This window comes from Streptopelia decaocto (assembly GCF_964273445.1).
Source record: "Streptopelia decaocto genome assembly, chromosome: 1".
Taxonomy (NCBI): Eukaryota; Metazoa; Chordata; class Aves; order Columbiformes; family Columbidae; genus Streptopelia; species Streptopelia decaocto.
Window position 1 is genome coordinate 121,634,425 of NC_138663.1, and position 26,208 is coordinate 121,660,632.

The 26,208-nt window shown below is 40.1% G+C and overlaps 1 protein-coding gene across 1 annotated transcript; it reads right to left on the reverse strand.

Moving 5' to 3' along the window:
- Positions 1 to 897: 897 nt before the first annotated feature.
- On the reverse strand, positions 898 to 23,445 carry LOC309453003 (trifunctional purine biosynthetic protein adenosine-3-like; the record flags this gene model as incomplete). Its single annotated transcript, XM_082076066.1, has 21 exons — positions 898 to 2,467; positions 2,948 to 3,063; positions 3,836 to 3,977; positions 5,608 to 5,738; positions 6,069 to 6,209; positions 7,212 to 7,418; positions 8,810 to 8,962; positions 9,250 to 9,501; positions 10,075 to 10,273; positions 12,328 to 12,437; positions 13,168 to 13,262; positions 13,398 to 13,629; positions 15,741 to 15,909; positions 16,411 to 16,496; positions 17,664 to 17,751; positions 18,446 to 18,571; positions 19,386 to 19,445; positions 19,920 to 20,031; positions 21,630 to 21,804; positions 22,419 to 22,514; positions 23,301 to 23,445. The coding sequence occupies 21 exons, from the start codon at positions 23,443 to 23,445 to the stop codon at positions 2,201 to 2,203; spliced, it is 3,102 nt and encodes a 1,033-aa protein (XP_081932192.1). The 3' UTR covers positions 898 to 2,200.
- Positions 23,446 to 26,208: the final 2,763 nt, after the last annotated feature.

Below are 26,208 nucleotides of genomic sequence, written 5' to 3' on the forward strand. Positions count from 1 at the left end.
CAACTAAGCAATGTGTTTATCATAAATTTTGTCTACATATACCAAACATTCATTAATCTTGCCTTGTTACAGTTCTTCCTCCTTCTCCCAGAGCATGAAAAATATGTTCCTTGCTCCAGTTGTTAGAATGCAAGAGATAAATAAGGTTTTCTGTAAACAAATGGCAGCCATTACAGAAGGAAACTGAATTTTTCTTCCCTCCTGAACTACTGAAACACCCCAAGTTACACATTTGTCCTGGTTTTGCTAAAAAACAAGTTTCTCTTTCAGTGAATTTTGCCTGTCAGCTAAAGCCTTCATATTAACTGCATTTTCCTGGAGAACCAGACACATGTTTTGGTAAACCTAGCAATGGAATGCAAACATATTGATAAGCATGGATGGACATCTCGCGAGAGGGGCGACGAGAAACAAGTGACCAAGAAACTGACCAACTGTGTATAACATTCCATTCACGTGAATACTTCATATAAAAGTGGGAGATCACGAGGATCTCGTCCCTTTTTTTCCCTTTTTTTTCCTTATGGCCGACCTTAGGAGAGGATCTGGCTGGTCGTCCCTGTGAACTGAGGCCTAGTGAGAGACTGAATCCAGCTCCGCTTGGTTGCAGAGTCTAATCCAGGACTTTGGTGGCTGGCTCTGCAGTTGCTGAGACTTTCAAGATTGGTTTTGTATATTTTGTATTATTTTCTCTATTCTTATTAGTAGCATTAGTAAAACATCTTTAATTTTTCCAACTCTCTTCTCTCTGTCCTTCTTTTCCTCCCGATCGCCTGTCCTTAGTGGGAAGGGGGGAGAGGGAGGGGCAATACGGGGGAAGTGGGGGGGAGAGGAGGTTAACAATACATCTGCCAGGGTTTTATTGTCACCCCGCAATCTTAACCCTCGACAACATTAAAAAAAAGAGAAAGAAAAAAGAAAAAATAAAGGAAAAATGTATACTTTTTAACTGATGTAGCCAAGAGTGAGATATATAGTATGTCCCTTAATAGGATGGTACATGTAAGAGCAAAACAAAAGTACTTTTTTTTTCACTGCATCTAATGGATATTGATGATCTTTCCTCTGGAAAATTCAGCTCTGGCTACTTCTTTTCTGGTTTGTTCAAGTAGCTTCTTAACTAGCTTTCTTCCTCTGATTTGTTACTTGCATGCACGTCATTAGTCTGGCATATATAAAATAAGCTTTCCACAGAAAAAGGTTTTATTTAACAGCAGCAAGTCTCTGGATCAAGCCAATCATTCAGTCAGCAAAGAAAATGGAGATTTTCCTGCCACGGCAAGTTAAGCTGAGAGTGTCTTGTGTTGATTTCAAGGATGAAGGCAGAAAAATGCCTGAAGTCTGGTGTTTCTAGTCCCTCAATCAAAATTTTCACCCCACAAGATCCAAAAGTTTTAATATGAAATTCCAGGAATGTCTATGTGCTGCCCCCTTTCAAGGAGCCAGGGAAAGTGTCTAGATGTATGTTCAGCATACTCTGTCCCATCGTATTGACAAATAATCTGTGACGAGGAGCTTGTTTCATTTTGTTTTGCCTTTTAAAAGCTTCCTGCCTTGCTGGCCTTTGGATCTCCTGCTTGTCAGCTCACTGGACTCTGGCTCCCACACTGGTGCATGTTTACACATCCTCTTCTCCTCCATACCTGAGGTGCTCCACATGGTGGGGATCACAAGGACGAGGTACTTGTAGGCTTCTACCTCCTCACACGGAACTTTGCATTCATCCCTTGATGACAAATCCACACTGTGCCAGCCTGGGCCTCACTTCCCATCTGCCCCATCATGTCTGGCCTCTGCCATCCAAGTTGGTTACCCCCTTGCAGCAGCACAGTTCATGATTGTGGTTGCTTCGTGAAGCTCTTGGTGCTCTGCAATGTGACACAGCCAACAAAAACTGATCCCTCAGAAGAATTAATTTCACTCTGAAGCACTATACCATTTCTGCAGCTTAAGACCCCTCTTTGGTCTGTAACACAGTATCTGCTTTACAAAGAACTAAATTCAAAATCTGAAATGATTGCTTGGCTTCCACTGCCAGTTTCGCAGAAGGAGGGTAACTAAAGATGCAAGCTAAGGGAAAAGGATCAAGGCTCAGAATGGAAACCTGTGACACTGATATGCTGCCAGTCCAAGAGAATCAGATGGAGGGCAGCAAGAAGGAGGGGAAAAATAGTGGAGAACAAGCTGCTCATTAACCTGGCTACACCACATTGTTTTCTGGAGGTTCCAGAGCCACGAGAGAGGATGTGCCCATCTCCTCTTGAAGACAGAGACTTTGGCTCTCCTGTTTCCAGCAGGTTTTACCATCAGCTCCTAACCGCACTGCCCCGCTGGCCACCAGCTGCAGGGCGATGGGAAAAGCCCGGCACTCAGCTTCTTTCACCCTTTCTGACAGTGCCTCCTCAGTGTCGTCTGCCTTCACAGATACCGGCTCCTGGTGGATCACTGCTTTTGGACTGGACTCCTCCTAAAATGGGGATATTGGGAGTCTTTTAGAAGAGGCTGGTGAACAGTCTCAGGATGGTCATGGATGATGCAGATGAGACAGGGAAAATCTCATGAGGAAAAATCTCATGAGAGGTCTCAGCAAGCACGTGTAATTGTGTGCAGGAGGCTGAAAGTACATCTGGAGAGGCTTACAACCTCTATTAGGGGTATCCACATTACGTTAGGGGGTACACCAGGAAGAGAGACATGGGCTAGAAGATTCAGAGGACAGTTTGCTGAGAGTAGGAGAAACTGAAAAAACACCCCCTCATAATATGAAGAAGACAGGTTCTCAAGAAACCACAAATGCAATGTAACCCCCACGTCTTCCTGTTTTTACTGGTAACAGTCCCAAGATTTCCACACATTCCTGTTACCTCTTCATGTTTCTGCATTCAAAAAGAAAAGAAAAAAGGTAAATTCCTTTTCATAACCTAATGTTAGGCAAGAGGACACTTACCAGGACAAAATGCACGGTGCAGCCTGTGCCTTTGAATCCACTTTGCAGGGCTTGCTGATGGGCATTTCCATCCTTGATTGGTGGGAAAAGTGATGGGGAAACATTCAAAATTTTCCCTGGGCATCAGTGTTAGAGGAGAAAAAAGGAAAACAAAACAAAACAAAAGAATTTGAACTGAATTTTCTTTAAAAAGAAAAGCGAGATGTGATCATCAGTTCAAAACAACAGCATTGAGCACCACTCAGGAGTTTAAATGGTCTCAACAGTAGTCAGAATGTAACAGGGCATCTTCAGGTTCAGGTTAAAAAGCAAAAAATACACATGGTGTAATGAAGGGGAGATTTCTTGTGGCCTTTCAGTACTTAAAAGGTGCCTATAAGAAAGATGGGGACAGACACTTTAGCAGGGCCTGTTGTGACAGGACAAGGGGTAACGATTTTAAACTAAAGAAGTCGAGATTCAGGCCAGACATGAGGAAGAAATATTTTACAATGAGGGTAGTGAAACACTGGCCCAGGTTGCCCAGAGATGTGATAGATGCCCCATCCCTGGAGACATTCCAGGCCAGGCTGGACGGGGCTCTGAGCAACCTGATCTAGTTGCAGATGTCCCTGCTCAGTGCAGGGGGTTGGACTACGTGACCTTTGAATGTCCCTTCCAACCCAAACTGTTCTATGATTCTGTGAAATCTGGGAAAGTGCTACTCTGGACTGTCCCACTGTCTGGAATGAATTAAGGCGTAGGGCAGCCCCACTGATTTACGTGGAATCCTCAGTGTCAGCAAGGCTGTGAGAGATTTAATGAAAAGATTAAGAACTAGGACTGTGTAATTCTGGCGAGACCAAGCATCCACATTTTAATTTCTCTTTTAGAGTTACAATTTCTTACCTTTCCATTTTCTGAGAAAAGGACTGGACAAAATTCTCATAAATCCTGAAAGACATATTAGTTCAACAGCGAATTCTTCAAGAACTCGGTCAATCGTGCTGTCAAATTCAGAGCGACTCCCATACAACTTATGATCAATCACCTAAAACATTAAAACAGATCAAAAGGCGTATCAAGGAAATAACTTTGCATGAATGAGAGCAGCTACTTAGGCAACAAAGGGAAAGCAAAATGGATTAATTCCAGGACATGCAAGGATTTAAAAGTTATAAGTTTGTGTATTATTCAGGATACTTGTGATTTTTCACATTCATACAACCATTCCTGGGAACACCCCAATCACTTGCTAAGTTAACACTGGTTGTTTCACATGGGATACCTTCTAGGATGTGTAGAAAATCTGCACAAAGAGAAGCCAACTGCAAAAAGAGAAACATGTGGGTAATGTGGTGGAGAGGGAAATAAGGGGGAACACATCAGAAGATTCTGACCTCTTATTCCAGAATGTCTAGCCAAAGACTAAAGTACAAATAGTAATGGCTCATCGACAACACCACCACATGAATCCAACCCAGCTGTTGAGGGAGTTTGCTGAAAACATTTTCATGCACGGAGAGACTCTAAGGGCATTTATTCTCACCCATGTGTAGCTGTACAAATAAGATAACTGCTCAAAATCATTAAATGTCAGAAGGAAGGGTTCTTGGTGTGCTGCATTTGAAATATCAAGTTGCTGAATGTTTTCAAAAGCCATGTTCTGTGTTTTGACAAATATGATGACATTATGTCACTCTCTATATATTTTTTTCTTTTATGAAACAAACCAATGAAAGTTTCCACAACACAGTGCACCTTTACTGACCACAGGTAGGAGAAGAGACTTGTATGGTGATGTTGAAAGTGACTAAGACAAAGCTCTTTCTAAGATAGGATGAGCCAAGGAGACAACATGCTTGTGTTGGTGCTGGAGTGTGTTCAAAAAAGAGCAATGAAGCTGGTGTGGGGTCTGGAGCTCAAGTCTGATGAGGAGCAGCTAAGGGAACTGGGGCTGTTTAGCCTGGAGAAAAGGAGGCTGAGGGGAGACCTTATTGCTCTCCACAACTACCTGAAAGGAGGTTGTAACATGGAGGGTGTTGGTCTCTTCTCCCAAGCAACGAGTGATAGGATGAGAGGGAATGGCCTCAAGTTGCGCCAAGGGAGGTTTAGATTGGATATTAGGAAAGATTTCTTCCTGGAAAGGGTTGTCAGGCATTGGAACAGGCTGCCCAGGGAAGTGGTGGAGTCACCATCCCTGGAGGCGTTTAAAGATGTGTAGATGTGGCACTTTGGGACATGGTTTAGTGGTGGACTTAGTGTGTTAGGTTAACAGTTGGACTCAATGGTCTTAAGGGTCTTTTCCAACCTAAATGATTCTATATGTTTCAAAGAGACTGAAGTCTTACTGATTTCAGTTAAAGCTTGAAGCTGCATGGCCTACAGTCTCAGACTCAAATCATCAAAGCACTTGCAATTTTAAGTGTCTTCCTAACTCTGGACTGTAGCACTCACTGAAGAGACGACAAAGACACTCACAGTCTCCAGTGAGCACCATCCATACAGCTTTCAGCTCCACCTCTACTGATAGTTCTGACAGCTTCGGGCTACTTCCATTTAGCAACATAAAAATTTTAAAGAAAAGCAAAACATGAATGCTTACCAAGCACTTCATAAAGACCTACAGATTCAGTAGCTGTGAGATGGTGATAAAAAGAAAAGGAAACAGGTGTCTTTACCCTGGTGGGGATTCCAGCCCGGGCTGCATTTCGTAGTTCTTCCACACCAGACTTGTTGGAGATGACAAGCACAACTTGAGCACAACTGCCTGGCTCTTTTGCATAACTGATGAGTGCAGCAAGGTTTGTGCCTTGAATGAAGAGAGAGAGGAAACATTAATGAAACAGATGAGCACCTGTGCCACTGAAAATTTGCTCTCAGTCCTGTTTATCTAACAAAAAAATCTTGTTTTCAACAACCGCACAAACAGAAGAGGACTAAGGAATTTGTGCACTAATAAAGCTCATTTGTTTAGCAGTACAACACAACTTCCTGACTTCAGTCAAAATGCAACCTTGGTTTTAGAAGGCTCCATAGACTCTACTGAAAAACAGGCAAGGTAGATGCACCTGTACCAGGGCTGAATTCACCCTCTCCTCTGCAAGGACGTATCTCTGTGTGATGATAAATGAAAGCTCACCTGTTCCAGAGATGAGAACAGCTACTTTAACTTTGTTCTTTCTGGGCTGGTGTTGACTCTCGACAGCAGCACTATTCAGAAGATGCTGGGGGCTGCTCAGCTGCAGAGCTTCAAGAAGATTCTCAACTTTGATGTGAGAACCTTCTCCAAATATGTGAGGAAAAAGTTAAAATAGCTTAGATTTTACTTTCACACCTAAATTCACTTTGTATAGGTCACTAATCATAAGTTTCAATAAAGAGAAAAACCTATCAGCAATTAATTTATGCTAGTGCTCCCTGAAGTACAAAAACATATGTTACTTGAACAAACCAACTCAGGCTAGTTGTGCTGATTTATTTTGTGTTACCCACTTGCAGAATTGTCTCCAAAGACCTAGCTATGGCATAGTCTTTTCAAGGATTTTCCCCACCTTTTACACCTGTCTTCCTCTTTCTCTTGTGTTGCAAAATTACACTAAAAATGATGTTGACAGAGCTGAGGTTGCATTTTGACTGCCAAAACTTCTCCCCAAGCTGTCTGGTTTCCAGAGGGATTCTGGCTCATGTCTTGCTGCATGTCAAGCAATGGACATCCCAGAATGAAGACCTACAATCATATATGACTGTACGCAGCTGTAGCCTACACTTGATCTTTACACAGGATCCATGTGAGTAGGGAAGGGGTAGGAAAGGACGTGGGTTGATTACCATGATTGTGGTAAAACATAAACAACTATATAATGTTTCAGTCTTTAGAGACTGCCATCGGAGGGATTTACTCAAGTCAGTACCTAGATAAGACACTATTCAAGTACTGTCACTCTGAAAAAAAAAGACATTCACTTTTCACTGAATTTAATAATGAAATGTAGATGGAGGGTGTCAAGTAGCCTCCAGCCTAATGAAATGACAGGCAAACATGTGACCTACACAACCTTTGCAATAGGGAGTCTCCTCAGAACCTACACAACTGAGGACAACTGGTACATCCCAGGAGATGCTCACACTTCACAATATCACCCTCTAAAACAACTTAACCTGTATAAACTTAAAAATTAAATAGCTCTTCCTAAAGTGAGACAGATGAATCTCTTACACTTGGAGTCAAACTATACTCTGTTTAATTTTTGTGTCTTCATTTCCCACTAGGACACTTGCTAACCTGTGTGACAAGAGGCATCAACTTTCCCAATCAGCCAAGCTTCTTCATGTCTCTGTATGTCCTTGAGAACATGCTGAGCCAGGTCCTTCTGCACAACCAAGACTGCACCGATCCCACAATTAAAAGTCTGAGCCATCTCCTCCTCAGAAAGGTTTCCCTCTTTGTAAAGCCAGCAAAAGATTTCAGGAATCTTCCAACTAAGAGCATCTGAAAAGGATTGGAATTTGTATACGGTCAGCACAAATGTTTGCTCCCCATCTTTTATTATATATACAATGACAGTGGTATATTACAAGATCTGATAGAGATTAATTATTGATATTTTAAAAATACTACCCAAGGAGGACACTGACCCAGCTTCCAGTCAGCTTTATAGTTGCTGCTTAGCCAGAGGTTTCTAGCTGTGATTTGTATGAGCCAAGTTGTCTCTGGGCTTTCTAATGGCAACATGTAGGAAATGATGGCGAATTAAGATTTACTCATCTCTCATTAGCCAGAAGGACAAAGCTACAGATGACCTGCATCTCTTCTGTAAGAGATAAAGGAGCTGTGGGACACATAATCCTCTGGCTTTTTTGGACTACTTAAGCAGATCCTGGTTTTCTGTTTCAAATAACCAATAATCAGTACAAGACTGTACAATTACGTGTATTGATGGGCAGACTGAAACAGGGCTGAGAGTTCTATACACATAGATGGGAAGGATGGATGGCATTTCACAGTGACTCTGCTCACACGGGCATGGCCTTAGGTTGTTTGTGGAAAAGCTTGATGGTGTAGACTTGCCACCTTGACTTTACTTTAGAAAATTAACAATCCCTTGGGCTTGTTACCTTGTCTGTGCTTCCAGGCACTGGCAAGCAAGCTAGGCACCACCTTAGTAAGCTGAGTTCATAGAATCATAGAATTATAGAATGTCCTGAGCTGGAAGAGACCCACAAGGATCATTGAGTTTCTTCCTTCCCCTTCTAATTTCATTCTATAGAAATACAGACAGACATACAGACATCTTCCTTCCTCCCTCCCCACCCCCACAATATTTTTGAAATTGCATGAATAGGTTTTTCTTTAATATTTTGAACTTTTGAATACTTTGCTCAATTTCGCCTTCAACAAAAAGGTTCTATAATACCATACTTACAGATGTCAAATGTTAATCTGCCACAGGGAAGCTACCATCCACCATAAAACTGCATTAAATATGTGTGTGTGTACATGTCTGTGTGTACACGTATTGTGGAGCAAATAATGCAAATTAATTATCTCAAGAAGCGTCCTTGCTCAAAATGTTTAGTATGGAGATGTGCCTTACAGAACACACAATCTTCTCAAACACCTTTTGTCCTAGACATGAGGTGCCTTCAAACTCTACTTAAATTTCCCTTCTCCAATGAGAGAGTGGTGCTCATCAGCTGCTACTTAGCTTGAAATGTGAATGCTTTTGGTAGGCTCTTTGGAAAAGTAATGACTTCCAGTCATTCAGTCTTCAATTACGTAGACACATGTATTTCTGAGTATCTCTATAACTGAAGCTGAAAAATCAAGTCTATGCTGTATATTAATTTTGTCAAACAGAAACAGTCATCTTTGATACTTACCTAGGACAGCACTGACATGTTCTGGCAGGATTCTGGAGATTCCTTCCACCAACCCCTCCTCAGCAATGAAGGAAAAAGCCTTCACATGCCCTGAGCGAAGGACAGGCAGCAAAGATGGACTGTACATTTTTGCTGGAGTCAGCAATATATCTCCTGCAAACAAAAGTGTAAATTAATTTGTGTAAAAGGTCATTAGGTGTTTAGTGGGAATGCTTCTCTGAACAGGTTCCCTTCTGATCTTTGTGGCAGACAGCCTTGGGAAGCAGCAAAAAGTGCTGGCCCACTCTTCCAAAACCGTGGAAGCAAGCCCACATACCTTCCCCAAAGATGGACTATCCCTAACCCATCCTGAAGTAAACACCCCTTGACAGCAGCTAGTTATAAAAATGTCTGAACACAATTCATTTGTGGGTTTGGTTGCGAAAAGAAAGATATTGTACCTAGAGTCTTGTCACCACAGCTGCCAGGTGCTGGTGAGGAGTAGTGTAAAGAGGACATTAAGAGAATCTTCCTTATGATGCTGAAGCCATGGCCATGAATCCCAGAAGAGGCCAGTCCAATAAGCACATCCTCCTCCTCAGCTCTCTGCAGCCCCAGGACCATCTGCCCTCGCTCCACGGCGCCAACCACGAAGCCAGCCAGGTCATACTCTCCAGAAGAATACATGCCAGCCACCTCAGCCATCTCCCTGCCTAAGTGCGGGGAGAAAGTAGCCAGCACGAGCTGTAAACATTTTTTTATCGTTTACTTTAAATCTATAGTATCTCCTAAAATAAGCATCGTATCCAGGACAGCTGCAGAGACATGCAACCTAAGCAGCGCATTCAGATGTATTTTAAAAATCCTTCTTGGTTTCTTGCTTCACCTCAAGACTTCAACAAAACAAAGCTTCATCTAGTCAGTGAAAGAATAAACTTTATTTTTTTTTTTCATGCTACTTATCTGGCACCTCCCTGCTATGACTGAATATCAGAGAGGGAATGTAAACATATTAATGCTTCAAGAATGTGATGCATCCAGTTTTGCTCTCTTTTGTGCAAGGATAAATAAGCAAGAATCAGGATCCAAATGCATGAATAGTAAAAATCATCCTTCTGTGCTGACCCATTTTAGAGATAAAGAAGAATTTAAGCCCAAATGCTTGACTGTTTTTCTCACCAAACAAAAAACAACTGTTCTAATGCCACATACTGCCTCTGCCTACAAAGTCCATCTCACTAGTAATTGTTTCAACATCAGAACTCAAATGAGAGGAGTGTTCATACCCAGGAAAACGCATCCTGCATTTCTGCAGGCTTCAGCTATTCCTTCTTTGATTGTTTCAGTCACTTCGACATCAAGTTTGCCACAGGCAAAATAAGTGAGGAAGAAGAGAGGCTCCGCTCCTTGGGCCAGGATAGCATTGACACACATGGCAACCAGGTCCTGACCTATGGTGTCGTGTCTCTTACACACTTGTGCAATCTGCAAAAAACATGGTGGGAAACAGCAGTGGTGACAAGAAATATACAAAACTCAGATATTAATCAGTCAAATAAGCAGAAATCTTCTTTTCCCTGAAAAGAATCACAATAGAACATACATGCAGAAGCTAATATCCTGCATCGTCTGTTTTAAATCAAAAGAAAACAGCTCATTTTCTAGCACAGAAAAAAAAAAATCTATTTTATTTTTTTAAGCATTAATTCAAATTCTAGCTCCAGATACTCAAAAATTGTCATTTTGGGCTGCTTGTTTGGTTGCTTTTTTTTTTTTTTTAATATTATGTCAAATCCAGAATAAGAGGTGTCTAAAAGCAATTATAAATTCCCAGGATATTCAACCTACAGAACATCCTAGCAATTTCCATAATAAGATTGGGTTGCTCAAATATCACTGTGTGTTCTGCTTTACTTTTGTCTGCTAATTTCACCGGGCTATGCGGCAAAACTGATACAATTTATTAAGTAGTTTTCTTCTTCTTCTCCAAGTCCACAGGGAATGAAATTCTTCACTCCCACCCTCCCCAAGAAGACTTTTGATCTCAGCTATCTCATATCACAGACAAAAATGTGGGCCTGGTCTGTAGGCTCCCTTGAAAGACAGGTCTCTCATAAAGTAATAGTATTCCCTTGGGAAGGCTGCCGTTGTTTTTTTTTTAAATTATTAAGGTGTTTTCACCCTACAAGTAATGCAACCTGATTCAGACAACCTGGCTTCTATAAAGTAGTGACATTTACACTACTTTATTACAAGCAGAGGTTTCTACACTGTCAGGGATACACCAGAGCAGTTCCCTGTGTGCCAACACTGATGTAGATGCACAGCGCCAGCTCATACAGTGCAATTAGCCTGTCAGTTACCACTTCAGGGTCTGAAATAGGATGAAGATTGCATATATGTCAATAAATTTTCAAGGTAACTACCTTTTACTGACACAGCTCTATCAGTGTAGTTATACCAGTGCAGAAAAGCTCAGTCCAGAAAGATGGGTGAGGGAAAAACACAAATAAATACTATCACTGGCTTCAAAATGGTAAGAGATCAGCACCTAAACAAATTCTGAATTTGGATTACAAGCCTGACTTTTTCACTGGCTGGTGGATTTAGAAGTGCTATGGAATCCAGTCATCCTGTGTCCTTTGCTGCATTATAACATCTCCTTCCCACCAATCTAGTAACAATTCATGTAGGCATTGGCCAAATTTTTTGGCCAAGGAGAAGTCTTGGGAGCAGTCTGTGTAAACACAGTTGGGAATGTCTCTCTGCCAAACAGTTGGAACAAAGACTCACAAGAGCCAGCACCAACCACTTCTTCATGCTCAGAGGTGTTCAAGGACATAAAGCTGCAAATGACCTTCTGAATTATTACATTTGGTCTTCTCCTTTTGCAGGAAGCCACACTACACTATCCCATCACTAAAAGTATAAACAACTTCAAACAAGTTAAGTTGCTGTGCTTGACCAGGGAAAGGCAGCTTCAGACCACCAAATTCTCTGATAGCTGGAAGTTTTCTTCTAACTATATATATATATATATTTATATATATATTCCTGGCTGAATTTATCCTGTGTGTCCTTGTGTAATTAGCTTTCTTTATCTATTTGCTTCTCTTCCCCTTAAATGTTTATCTCCTCCACCGTTCTTTTCCCCAGTGCACTGACAAAGGTAATCATACTACCTCTCTGCACACAATTTATTAAGCTAAGTCTGACAGTTCCTGTCTCAACACTCCCTCTGTACTTCTCAAAGACAATGAACCTTCTATTTTACAGCACAAATTCTGGTTCTTACTTCCTGAAGTGCTCATCTAAATGTTTTGGTTTACTATCATTTCATCACGAAATACAGAGTCTCCAAATTCTCAATAACATAGAGGCCTTGCTCAGTTATCATCTACAAAGTTCAAATGACCATTGCAGTGGACTAGAGATGTATTTATAATGCACAGAAAGGATGCAGATGGTACAATTGGCTTTGGCATTTGAAACAGTTTTGGGAGATAACATGAGCTTTGCTACGTCAAGTTCCAAGTTACCTGGAGTTTAGGTCCAAGGCCTTTAGTTTGAGATACCAAGATAGGATCATTATAACCAGATGCTTTCAAGTCAAAGAAACCAGCGAAGTCTCCTACTTTTGAATGACTGCCTGCCAAGTAAAAATATGTCAAGGGTCATTTTTATGGGAAATAAAAGACTCACCAAGACAAGTACTGCAAATTCTGGTTTCCTGGAGAAGACAACATTGTGTCCACTGACAGAAACATGCACAGATTCATGAAGCATGGACCCCAAAGTCACATATTTCATGGTGTTGTAAATAGATCTTTATTATTTTGTATTTGTGACCTATGGACTGTGTATAGCAAAGGTTAAACATTTTACCAAACTGTTAACAGCTCGCTGTTTTAATTTGTGTAGCTACTTTTTTCTAAGGGGAAAAAAATCAAGAAGAAATTTTCCTCAGCAGATCATTGCTAAGAGTAAAGAACATAGTCTGAAGAGCAAATAACAAGTTCAGTGATTGTTAGCCACAGTCTAACAACTGTTTGGATGCTGTACTCATATGTAGAGTTGGTAGGATGACTTTTGTCCAGAGACATACAAAACCATTCCATTAATCCAGGGGTTATTCTGTTCACTAGATTAATCTTGAAAAAGTGCAATCATCTCCATGTTAAGCCAATCATTTTTTTAATTAAGAGAAGTGATAAGAAAGAAATTAGAGTTTTCTTTCTTAGTGGAGACCCCAGCCCAGCTGCTCAAGCTCAGTTTCCATGCCAAGAATGCATTGCTTACCTCCTTGGGGAAAAAAAATAATTTAAAAAATTGTTGCATTCAATATACGGAGGAAATTCAAAGATTCTTCCCAGTCTTACCTGATCTGGTGCCACTCACAATTGATGTTTCCAGCTGCTGAAACAAAACATCAGTAGTTACAGCTTCCACATGTCTCTCTTTGTACATTAGACCGCTGTGGAGAGGAAAGGACATGCTAGCAGCAGCAGTGACATTTTCTGCATAGACCATCATTCATCACACAAATGGGAACAGCAGATACAAAACTTTGGACTAGCATCAATTTCTGCTAGTGCCTTTGCTTACATACAGAGACTGTTTGAGAAGCCGAATACCCCGATGGCCAATGTCCTTCCGGTAAGTGGCACCCTTGAAACGTATGGCTGCTACACCCCTGTTGGCATCTCCTAGTGCTTTCATCAGGTCCTCTTTAACAGCAGTAATGGAGAGGACTCTGCCACCACTCGTCACCACTCTGCCATCCTTCAGCGTTGTGCCAGCATGGAACACCTGCAGGCCTAACTCTTTGGCTTGCAGCAGCCCTACAAAAGCAAAAGGAACTCTCAGAGTATTTTAAATCACATGCTGTGTTGGCAAAGCAGTGAAGATTGAAGTCCTTTCTTCAGACAAGACAGAAACATAAAGCTTCCCACCTTACCTTTCTTCTGAGAAACAGCATGACCTGTGAAGGGTATCCCACCCCCCTGGCCCTTAGTCTCCCTTCTGAGACATCCAGTAAGGACACAGATGACACAGGAACAGAAATAAGGGATCCAGGAACCACAACAGGACATATAACTACCCCGTGCCAGGGCAAATCTGTGCTGTATATTGTAATTGTGAATTATTTGTGCTGGGACTTCTTGTATGAGATCACAATTCATAGCAGCTTACTGCCTGGATTCTCCCCTCTCCTTGATATTAAACCAGTAATGCTAATGTTACCTCAGCATTCCCCTAGAAATTCTGTTGTGCCAACACTACACAGCTCCCTACCACACCAGGAATTAGTGCTCTGCAAACACTTGCAGGTGGTTGTCCAATAGCTAAAACAAATGATTGATTTGATTATTTTCACTTGGCTCTGTGCATTTTCCTTTTAGAGGAAAGCAAAATTGTTCAGGGGTTTTTTAGATTTGTATTTTGAGGAGAGGATAAGGGAAGAGGAGGAACTGCTGCCATCGCCTGGAAAAAGCAAAACAAAGCACAGTTTTCCCTTGCTATCAGTGGGATAGATTCTACAGATGAGTAAAAAGGACCTTTATACTTGCTGAAGGTACAACGTGTTACATTGCAACAACACTGCCCTGACAAGGTCAAAGCTGAGCCTCAGTTGGCCTTGCTGCAATGGAAACCTAACTCCTTACCATCATGTTTTAAGGAACACTCCAGAATAAAATGCTTGTTAAGCCATTAAAAAGTGGGAATCAGTGAGAAAATAGGACAAAAATACCTAATAAACCCCACACAACTCCAGAGGCTGGAGTATAACAATGAAAGAATGGACTGGATTTCATAGTTTTGTCTGTTTTATGATTAACAAGCAAGGGGTCATACCATCTCACTCTTAAAGGTGTCAATACCAACATGAAAAGAGTTAAGTTCCTGAGATTGACTAGTGAAAGACAGCTCCCTAGCAGAAGGATTCCTTCAGTTATGTGGTTGGGATTTTTACAGTTACGGAAATGCAGAGTTTCACAGAATATCACTGACAAAACAAAATAAATACAGTGAGTGAACAGGAGGAGGGTGGGTGAGGAAAACATGACAGCAGAAACCTTGACAAGGGAAAAGGCAGAATAACGTGACCTTTTCCCTGAGTGATGTAGGGTAACTTGAGTTCTGACAAAAATAAGGTGGCTTTGATACAGGATCAGTTGTCTGGGTTGCTTTCCACAAGGCATAGCGTTGGACTGGCAAGGCAGTAACTGAGGGGGAAGGAAATAGTTCCACAACAGTTCCCTCCATTTTAAAACTTTTTAAACAATGAGATATTAAACCACAATAATTTTAACACAGAAAATCAACATCGATCTGAAGTGCACCTTCCCCAAAACCCTTCAAGCTCTATGAAGAAGACGTCTTTTTTAGTATTACAGTGCAACAACTCTGGCTGGCTGGCTGGCAGGCACAAGGGAAGGAAACAAGACGATGGTGGAGGCATGCACTGTCGCAGGTCCTCAAGTCTCACCCTGATCACCTGGCCAGGTATTAGCTAAGATAACACAACCTCCCAGCAAGAGAGCAAAGCTAGGAAAAAGCAGTCATGTGCTGCAACACTGTGGTCGGTCCATGTTTCCAGCACAGTGTGTGGAAGTACTCCACATGGATGTACCAGAGCTGTTCCAGGAGGATATCATTCCCCATCACTTTCTTATCTGAGCAACCAGCGACAGACATTGCTTTATACACTGATGTAATTTTAAACATTTAGTCCTTCTGCTACTTTGGGCAGGCATACACTCCAGTTAAAAGTTCGTACCGAACAGCTAACCTTTCCACAAGGACAAGGAATGACGGATGGACGCAGACTCTGATAGAGTGTGACGGGTGCGACGGAAGAAAACAGTACAGGTCTCTGGGAAAAGGGGTAAATGCAAACCTACTGAAGTACTACACTGAAATTAAATAGGAAACAACCTATGGCAGTTACCTGTTACCTCCATGCCTTTGTCATAGTCTCCTGGGTATCCTGGACTTGCCATGACCACACACACAGCTGTACTATTTTCTGACCAGGCTGGCATGAAGCTGCAGAGCTTGCCATCAATTGTTGCTTGAATCACTTCATAAAAATCATTTTTAAGCAGTGGAAGAATTACCTGCAGAAAATTTTCATAGTGATAGAAGTTAATTTTTATTTTGCTGACCTGAAATTCAACTTAGGTAAAATTCAGCTAATAGAGTAAAATTTATACCTGCCAAACTGAAGCTACTCTATTTCCCTATACTGGTAGATTTAGAAACTATAGGTGAGCATTAATTTGCAGCATCTTTTTGCAACAGTCATAAATTTACAAACATGAGATATGACATTATGTAGAAGGAACATGAATTTAGGCCCCTCTCATTCTGCTTCTATACAGAAAAAATAAAATCTGAGGAACAGCTCTTTAACTTTAATTAATTAATTAATAATTCACAGAAGCTGACAAGCTAAAACTTTAAGTTACCTCATACATTATCTAAGACATTCTCATTCATATCGGCATGTTCAGGGGAAAGAAGACATAAATCCAAATATATCACGTACACTTCCCTAAAGGTAACAGTCAGAAGTAGCAGAATGGAACACATTGAAGTTTCCAGTCTCTTTCACTCACCTGGCACTGAGGGTCACCAAACTGACATTTAAAGTTCAAAATTTTCACACCATCTTTGGTAAGCATTAAACCTGTTTGCAGCACACCTGAATAGGAAGAACATAGCCAAGCAAATGAATGCAAATGTTTATTTTTTAAGAACTAGTCTAAACACAACACAGTACTATGGAACGTGGGATGCATTTCTGCAAACTGTAAGGAATTAGAAGCAGGGATTCTGCAAGCAGTTATACACAAGTCATAAAAATGCCACAGTAACCAACAAAGTGGCTAGCCACAAACTGAGGAACATTGCATCACATTTTAGACCAAATCCAATGGAGAGCAACCTCTCTGCCTTCTGCTACAGCCTTATAATTCCAGGTATTCAGAGATCAGAAGGAGCTGACAGTATGAAAAAAACAGTTCCCATAAAACCCCATTCATCACACAGACATGGTGATTTTCTTACCATTAAGTGCACTACTGTTATGCATAAATATAGAAGCATAAGTATTCTAGGCCAAAAAAATAAAACCAAAATCAAAATTCATAACTGCTACTAACAAACAAAAACTTATTGAAGGTGGTCTTGGGTAATTTCTACTGTAATGGACATATATGCCTATCATGATCTAAAGAAAGCCTTTCATTGGATAATCAGAAAACCAATCCCCAGAGAATAACAAGTATTAAACTTTAAACCAAACCACACAAAGCATCAGGTCCTACAGCATCATAATAGAAATGCTCGACATCCGTCAAATTCTTACTGCAGATTTGGGTGTCGTAAAAAAGTTACCAAATATTAATAGCAGGGAATACACTGCAGACTGGAAGCCAACTCTTTACATGTAGGTGATCTTTACAGTCTTCAGTACCAAAAGCAGCCATTGGCATTAAGTGACAGCTGTGAGCATCAGCCTCCTTTTTCAAAACAGCCTTGAGACAAAGATCTTAAGAGAACTTACATTGCTGTATATAGGAGTAAACAGTACAACTGAACTTAAGTATAAATTATACTCAAACTACAAAGACTCTGGTTGTAACTGTTTTAATAAAAAACATTTAAAAAAATACAGTATGTTTTATGGATAAAAGACTGAAGTTCTTCTCTTTAAAGGAAGAGCTATAAACCAAACCAGTGAGGCTTAATACTGCACTAAAAATGAACTACTTAAAAAAAAAAAAAATTAATTCGAAAGCAATCTCTAACAATGAAACTAACCTTGATAGGACTTTTTACCTTGGTTTTCAGTTGAATGCTTACTTACCTACATATGCTGTTCCTTCTTGTCTCATACTATCAACGACATGTTGAAGGATAGCATCATTGATTTTCTCTAGCAGAACTTCTGGAACCTGACGACCAACATGAAACAGACTGAGAGTGATGACATTTGCTGGACTAGCTCATAGGACCTGGAAGAACTGGGGTAAGTAAATTCCTCAGCTGTGTTTTCCACTCTCCCACCCACAACTAGGGCACTCCTTCCATTAGCGTGCTGCTGCCCAAAGGCCAGATGCACTGATCCTCTGTCTTCCAAGATTCTCTGTTTGGTTCTTTCTTTAGAAGGCCAATTTTAAGGAGGTTTGAAACACTGGCAACCTGGGCTGTACACGGTAAGCTTGTTTCTGTACTTATAGAAAAACACACTAATAATGTACTTGAGTAGAGCAGCATATTTAGAACAATGCAGTCAGTTTTAAGAATCAACAACAAGAAACCCAAGGTTATGTCCAAGTCACAAAGACTCCAGGCACGTGTGGAATTTTGCAGAGACATTTCAAGTGATTCTAATAGGAGCAGAGAAACACCAGGTTTAGGAATAATGGAAAAGGTAAAAGAGACCATTCCTGAGAACATTGGCTCATTAAATCCTAAAGAATGACTACTAAAGTTTGCGCCCTGTATTGCACTTATACAAGCAAAGAGTCAATCAATTCCAGAAGACATCTGGCCTATGTGATAGAAACAAGATTGAGCCTTAAAGGAGATATATTAACCACAGACGTGATCAGCCTTATTGCAGGCTGAGGAGCTGGAGTGCAATACCTGAGGAACTGGGCAATAGGCTCCCATCCCTCCAGTGTTTGGACCCTGGTCACCATCCAATAATCGTTTATGGGCCTGGGCTGGGGGCATTGAGGCAATTGTGACACCATCCGTGAAGCACAAGCACTGTTAAGAGACACATACAACAAAGAAACAGTGACAATGACCTGTCCTAAGGGAAGTTAACAATGCTGGTCACAGGCTGAGGCTCAGTTCTTCCAGGAATCAAAGCTAGAAAACAATAGGTTTAATTTATTCTGCTGCAAGCCCACAGACCTGAGGGATTTCATTCAGGTCTTTCTCATTTTTTAATTATCAAGAGAAATGGTGCTTCTCATAACAATCTCTTTCTGATGAATCAGATCTTGACCTATCAATCACGTGGACATATGCTGACCTTAAGCCATGTGAACAGTCTTCTTTGATTGGCAGAATTATTCATGTGTTTCAAGATAAACATGTGTTTGCAGATCTGCGGCCTGAATGAGTGTGAGGCATTTTCAGCACAGCACAAACTTGCACTTTCAGTTTTCATGTGGCATATAATATGCATGCTTAAGTTTTATTCTGCCACTGAGTAGTAATCAGTAGTAAGGACGGTGCCAAAATAGGCACTAAATATTAGCACAAAGTTATTAATGTCACAAGAATTACCAAGACGAAGACCACAAAAACATGTTTTAGGACACTTTTGAAAAAATATCACTTTCCACCTAAAAACACCTGGCATAATTGCAATTTTATGGCTGATGTAGAAGAAAATTTTACTGACAACATCCATTAATTAGTATGGCATCAAATTGCTTTGATTGCATATTTATGTAAGTGCAACTAAAACAAAAAAACCCACAATTTGAAACAATAAACTTGTGTGCTTATACATACAGCATAGCAATAATGCAAAGAATAAAAGTACATAACCACACCATTGATCACATACAGAAAGTTCTTCCCCTTGAAGAAGTTCTTCAATAACAACCATTTCTCCAAACATTCTGTCCTGTACAAAAAAAAAAAAAAAAAAGTTCTCCAGTTGGCAAACATGACATTTACTGGTTAAATCCTCTCTTTATTTTCTTTTAACACAAAAACTAGGCACATGAAAAAGTACCAGCTTGCTTGAATTCTGGTAAGTTGTGCAAAGCTAACAATCTCATTTGGAGATAAGGAAGAGACACTGAAATGCACCTTATCAGATCCCAGGAGGCAATGAAAAATGAAAATGTTGGAGGGGCAGGGCGGCAGGACTCAGTGCCAGAACGAGAGTTCAGTTACAAACTCTACTAATCCCTGCACACTTGTCCACTGTCTGGGGCAAACATGAGGAATCTGAGGATGGTACCCAGAGAAATTCCTTAGTCAAATAGGAAAGTTTCTCCTGAAAATACTTGGTTCCTGTGGCCAAAATTACAAACTCAGAGGCTACAGAACATCCAGAATTGGATTCTCACTGATTAATTAAAGCTTTATCCACCTGCATAATCTCTTGGACAGCTCTGCAGGCTTCTTCTTTGCTGGATGCAATAGTCACTTCTTTTCTAGCAGCAGGGCCCCTCGCCCGTACAACTCGTGCAGGAAAGTCTGTGCTTTAAATGAAAGCAAAAGTGAGATTTAGACGTCCCTACTGCATCCAGTGAAATTATAATTTTTAAGCTGAATGCCTCCCATACTCCTCCTTTTTTTACGAACAGTTGAAGAATAACACATCAGAAAAATACATTCCCTGTTAGTCCATCCTGTCATGGAAGTGAATGGGCTCTTATAGCCCTCAGCACAGGACTGAACCAGAAATCCATGAATTGTGTTGTTGGTTCTGACAACAACTCAATGTATATCCTCGGACAAGTCACTGAATTTTAATGCCTTGCAGTTTCTTCTGCTTTCCCCTGAGTTGGGTTATTATTTTATTCCTGTCACAGGTTTGGAAAGATGAACTAATTAATGATCTATAGTTTTATAACATCAGATTACAGTACATAATCCTATAGACCACTATGGAAGGTCTGTTTAGGGTTATATGGTTAAGGCCGAGTTAGGTCTTGCACATAAAGGATACGTTAGAACTAGTGTATCAGCACTGTATCCCCAGAATTGCTTCACTTACTCAAACAGAAACTAAATCTAGGAGGAAAAAAAAGTAGCATAATGTTAATGTATTTTAACTACACTTTACCCATTCACCTCTCTCCAGCTTGTCAACAGCCAAATAAAATGTCCCTTTTGAAGAGCTGATTCTACACACTACTAGCCTGTTTTCTCAAAGAACACCTCATTCCTCCTTTCCACATTATGATTTATATTAGGATAAATCTCAACACTAGATTTATACAAGCAGCTAAAGCAGGTTCACACAAAGCTCCCTTTCTCCACATCTCAGTGTGCTGACCTGAGATACAGTTTTCCTTTTTGAGCCTTATGCGTGCTTACAGACGTACGAGTTGCTGGCCTGTTTCTCTACGTGGCAGTAATACAGGCTAAACGCTGTCACAGAGAAAAGTCAGTGAAAAGTTTGTTTTTATTTTTTTTAGAAAAGAAGTTCCACTAGATTATACCATATGCAGCAGATGACAGCAAAACCAAGAAGTCCGTGAAACCGACATAGCCACAGACCAGTGTAGCTGAACACAGCAGCTGCTGTGAGGCTGGACCAAAATAGCGACAGCCGTAAGTTACTCTCCCAAAGGATCCTCAGTGACTTCAGAGGTATTACTGCTCAAAGCAATTGCAGAGATATGCAGCTATATTTCTCTCTCTCCACATAAGATATATGCTGTCTAGCCTTGAAGAAATAGAAGTATCCTCCTTTAGTTATGAGTATTTGACCAGTATCTTCCAAATCACTCCACGGACAGCGTTTTGTTGGTATCTGTCTGTGTAAAAATTATTCTTACTCTTAGAGAAATATTGAAATATTTTTCTCTGCCACATTTTTTTGTCTTCTAAAAGACTGCCTAGCATCCTGAAGAAGGTCATCAAAGGGAAAAAGCGCTGTGGTCCCTGAACAGAAAAACCAACCTGTTCCCTGCACCTTCACCATCTGTCTCTAATTACAAAACTAATTCATTCAGTAGCTATTTGAGAAGAACAACAGTTGAAAAGTTACCTAGTTCTAGGTAACTATCACAGGTGAGGGCCCAATGCACAGATGATTCAACAGAGGAGTTTCCAGTATCAAAATATTTACCTGATAATAAACCTACAAGCTTCCTGGGGATTGGTGAAGGCTTTCCATCTTGCTGTTGGGATCCCATGTCGATCCAGAAAGGCTTTGGCAAAACTGGTGTTGGATGCCAGCTGGGCTGCTTTTGCAGATGGTCCAAAACACCTCACTCCTGCTGCTCTCAAATCATCAACAATCCCTAATTGTCAAAACCAGCAAAATAACCAAGTCATCTCTTTGGAAACATCAAGTCATTTTCACAAAAGGAAAACCACATAACCATTCCAGCAGTCTGCTACACTTTTCCTTGTCTCAAACACCTCATTCATCCTTAAAATAAGGTTCTGCATATCCAGTGACCTGTTTCATCATTTAGTTTTAAGAGGTCTCCAGCTCTTTACATTAGTAAGCACTGTCACAGTTACCACCCCATGACTACTGTTAGGTCTGTCTGGTGCTTCTGTTCACTATTTAAGATGTGGAGATCTTACTGTACTACTTTATAATAAATGCATGTGGGTACTGTTGCAATAATGTTAGGACTACTGCAAGACAATTCCTCATACAAAGGAAAGCAGAGCAGAAAACACAAGAGAAGTGTTACTGATTCTTGATCCTGTATGACTTCCTCTGCTGATTTCTAACATAGAAAAAGCAGCACACTGATATGAAGCCAAGTGTTTTCAGCTACTACAATTTACAAGATAATCTAAATTTTCTTGCTCTACAGTGTAAGTCAGTGTGTTTCCTAAGACCAAGGAAGGTCATTTTAAAGGAGAATTCAAGGTGCTGATTTTTACTGTCAAGCCTTACCAGCTGCCAAAAGAGCTTCTTGGCCAACTAACACAAGTCCAATGTTATGATCTTTGCAGAACTGGGTAACAATAGTGTGATTGCTCACTAATACAGCTGAAAAGGAAAAGGAAACATAATTAAGTTACCACTGTAAAGCCTAAATACAAGATGGGAGATAAGAATGTCATTGTTTCATCACCCCAAGAAGTATGATTAAAATAATGAAACAGTCCATGAAGGCCACAGTAAAAAAAACATGTAATAACAGAGTTCACAAGGAACAGTGAACATTTCCAATTTGCACTACTGTTTTCAATACACATCTGCTAACTTATTAAATTTATTTTATTTGCTATATGTAACCAATATAAACTTTTAAAAGCTGCTTATCATAACAGAATAAAACCTTAAAAAGATAAAACTTTAAGTTCATAAGGCAACTCAATTTCAACATCTGAGCAAAGATTTAATCAATGCCAGTGCATGATGCAGCTAAATTTAGGTGAGCAGCCTGGGCAGACACCAGAGAAGTTTCTAGCCAGAAGTCAATCACTTTGAGCCTTCTATTCCTCTGTTAGATTTCACTGAAATTGGTAAGAGAATTAAAGCATAACAGTGTGAGGAAAGAGATGAGGTATAGAAATACACAGTCTCACATAAGCTCCACTGTCTTAAGAAGCTAGGCTAAAAATAGATATAGTATGGCATTTTACCAGGCAGTTCTAAAATTCAGAAACAAAACATAGGGGGGGGAAAAAAAAGTGCCTTAAATAATTTGTGGTACCAGTAAAAAAATACAATTATCTCCTATCGACTCAACACAAATGCGGTCAGTTTTGTTTCAGTTCCAACAACCATATTAATCATTACTTGGCACAATATTTCGTTTTTTCTTTTTACCTGAATTGGAAATTTTTCCATTGTCAGCTGTTCCTGCATTCCCTGGAGCAACAAACACATGTTTTACATGTGGGGACTGGGCCAACTTCCAGGCCAGCGCATGCTCTCTCCCTCCACTGCCAATCACAAGCACCCGATCAGCCATTACCCTGTGCAAACCCAGAATCATCATATATAGCACTATCCATTTATTTCACAAAACCATGTACAAATAAGCAAAAATATATAAATTATATCTCTCACTTGTAACTGGTAAGTAATATCAATCCAGTTTGTATTAGAAAGGTATCTATAAGACATTTGAACAAAGTGACTGCACCAGTAGTGTCACTGAATGGATTCATCATCCACACTTGGTTTAAATACTGACAGCAATGAAATCACTGAGATTTTTTTCCCACTTGTTTCAGCATAGTCAAGATTTCCTCTCTTCGGTATCCAGGCTGAAATAACTTTGTCATGACTAGGTCCCATCAAGTTATTTGCACAAGTACAGAGGTCAGGACAGAAAGTTTCATACAAATGCTCTAGGTAATTTACCAGATACATATCTTTCCAACTGAACACTGTGGTCAATCTAGGAACTTTTATGAGTGTAAACATCCTCAGTAACAAGTGGCAAAGACAGCTTTCAGAACAGATTTTATACTTTGACAATTGCTAAGAGTGTAACTTTAGCAGAACAGCATGCTCAATAAAAGAACAACTGTTAATTTCACTAGCACACTGACATTTAAAACAGTTCCTCAATAATATTTCTAGGCAAATTAGTTTTGATTTATTTCAGAAATATTATCATACTCAATGTAGGTCACATCTGCAAACTTAATTTTTCCATATGTGCTGAATGTGGACAAATGTCAGAAAGAAAAAACACCCCAGAACATGACCTTTAAGAAAGATGCTAATGGCATAAACCAGTCCTTACTCAGGAAATAGATAATAAATTAAAGATACCATAAAACACCAGCTTTGCAAGCAACATGTCAGTAGTCTTCTCTCAAGAAATCATAACCATTGGTTTGAGGTCATTACTTAGCTTCCAAAGGCAAACAAAAGCTAAGTGAAGACAGAAGTATATTTCAGAAAAGACGTTCATGGAACTGTGATATATCAATTACCATATTTCAAGTTCCTGAGACAGTATTAAGATGTCTTAAACTATTTTCAACAAAATAAAATGTAACTATATGTATTTTCATAATTATTAAATTGTCCAAGTACAATGCAAGCATTTCAAGTAGCCTGCCCCTGGGGATTACAGACCATTGTGGAATATCTAAGAGACTAATTTTAAGTTTTAGTTACTGCGCTCTAGGTGTGTAAACACAGAGCATATGCTTAATGCTCTATCAATTGCCAGATTGATTTCCTTGCAAAAGACTTTTCTAAGTCTTTATACATCCAACATGTCAGACTTTGTCTTTCCTTTTGTCGCTGCTTGACAAATAATTCTGGAATCACTAGGAAGTTGTTGTGGACTTAAAAGTAAAGGGTTACAACTGCTCTGTGTCTAACAAAGACATCAACATGCTCTTTACAAATGTTCATTAGGCACTGTGGTCCAACCATTTTTTAACAAAAAGTGAAGTGGTTTTAAAAGCTAAATTTGTTTTTTCCCTTAAATATATTTTTACAAGTCACTGAAGTTTTTCTAAGGCAGAATAAAGTTCCTGACTGGGAACACAGTGAAACCAAGCAGTGCCTCCTACCCTGTGGAAAAAATGCACATTTCCATTCCACATCACAGTGAGGACACTAAAGACCTTTTCTACAATGCAATTCAAAAGCATGCTGGCAGAAAAGAAAGCTAATAAGACAGCTGGTCCTAGAGGAAAGGCTGTAGAGAGGGATGTCTCACTTGAATCATCTTCCCTTACCGTGTCAGACCCTGCTCTTTGTCCACGCAAAAGGCTGAGGAGTCCTCTGGATGGATCTGAGCTCTTCCTTCAGCTCCTGCTTCAGCTCCAAATGATTTCTGATCTCCTAAAGCCAAAGATAAGGCTGAGAGGGTGAAAGAAGCAGACAGACCTGCATGCTGCTCTGTCCCCTTTTATCCTCCTATCTAACAGGAGCATCCCCAGCAGGATCCCCTTAATGCCACCCGCCCTTCAAATCAGACCTCCCCACAGGCTTCAGCATCATGGACCACTCTCCTCTCTTGCCATTTTTCCTTAGCTAACAACAAAAACAACTCCTCCCCACCAATCAGTCCTGCAATGTTAATAGTATTCAACCCTAGGGAAAAAAAGGAAGCTACAATGTGGTATTAAAAAGCTGAGATCATTGCTCAGTTCCCATGTTAAGAGTAATTTTATATCCTCTGACAAGTAAAGAATCTCAAAGACAACTTGTAAAAATAAAATGTAGTTTTCAGGGTCTACAGCTAAACAGAAACACTCCAGTTAAAACCTGCACCCCTAACTCCCACAGACCTATTCTTTGTAATGGAACATATTCTTAGATGTATATATAAAGGTTATTTTAATATCTATCACACACTTGAACTGTGCCCCCCTAAATTACTACCCTTTTTACTTTTTGAAGAAATTTAACACAAGCAGTGACAGAGATACAATGTATATAATAAGTTCTTTTATTCTCCACTGGTTCCTGCACAATCCTCTTCAACACCCTAATTCTTTCATGGAAGTATCTGAAGTCATCTGGTTAACATCTGGCAAGCTTACAATGCTATCACTCTTTACTGAAAATAAAATTAATGTACCCCAACATAGCACTGACCAGTATCTGTGTGTCTTAAAGTCAGGCAATGAGAAAGAGAAAAGTACGTTAATAGAAACACAAGCCATTCCTTTCACACAACCATAACAATTTTTAAATGAAATCTGCAAAGTCTGTTTAAAACTTCTGTAGAATTAATGGCTTGGGTACTGGCGGATAGGTG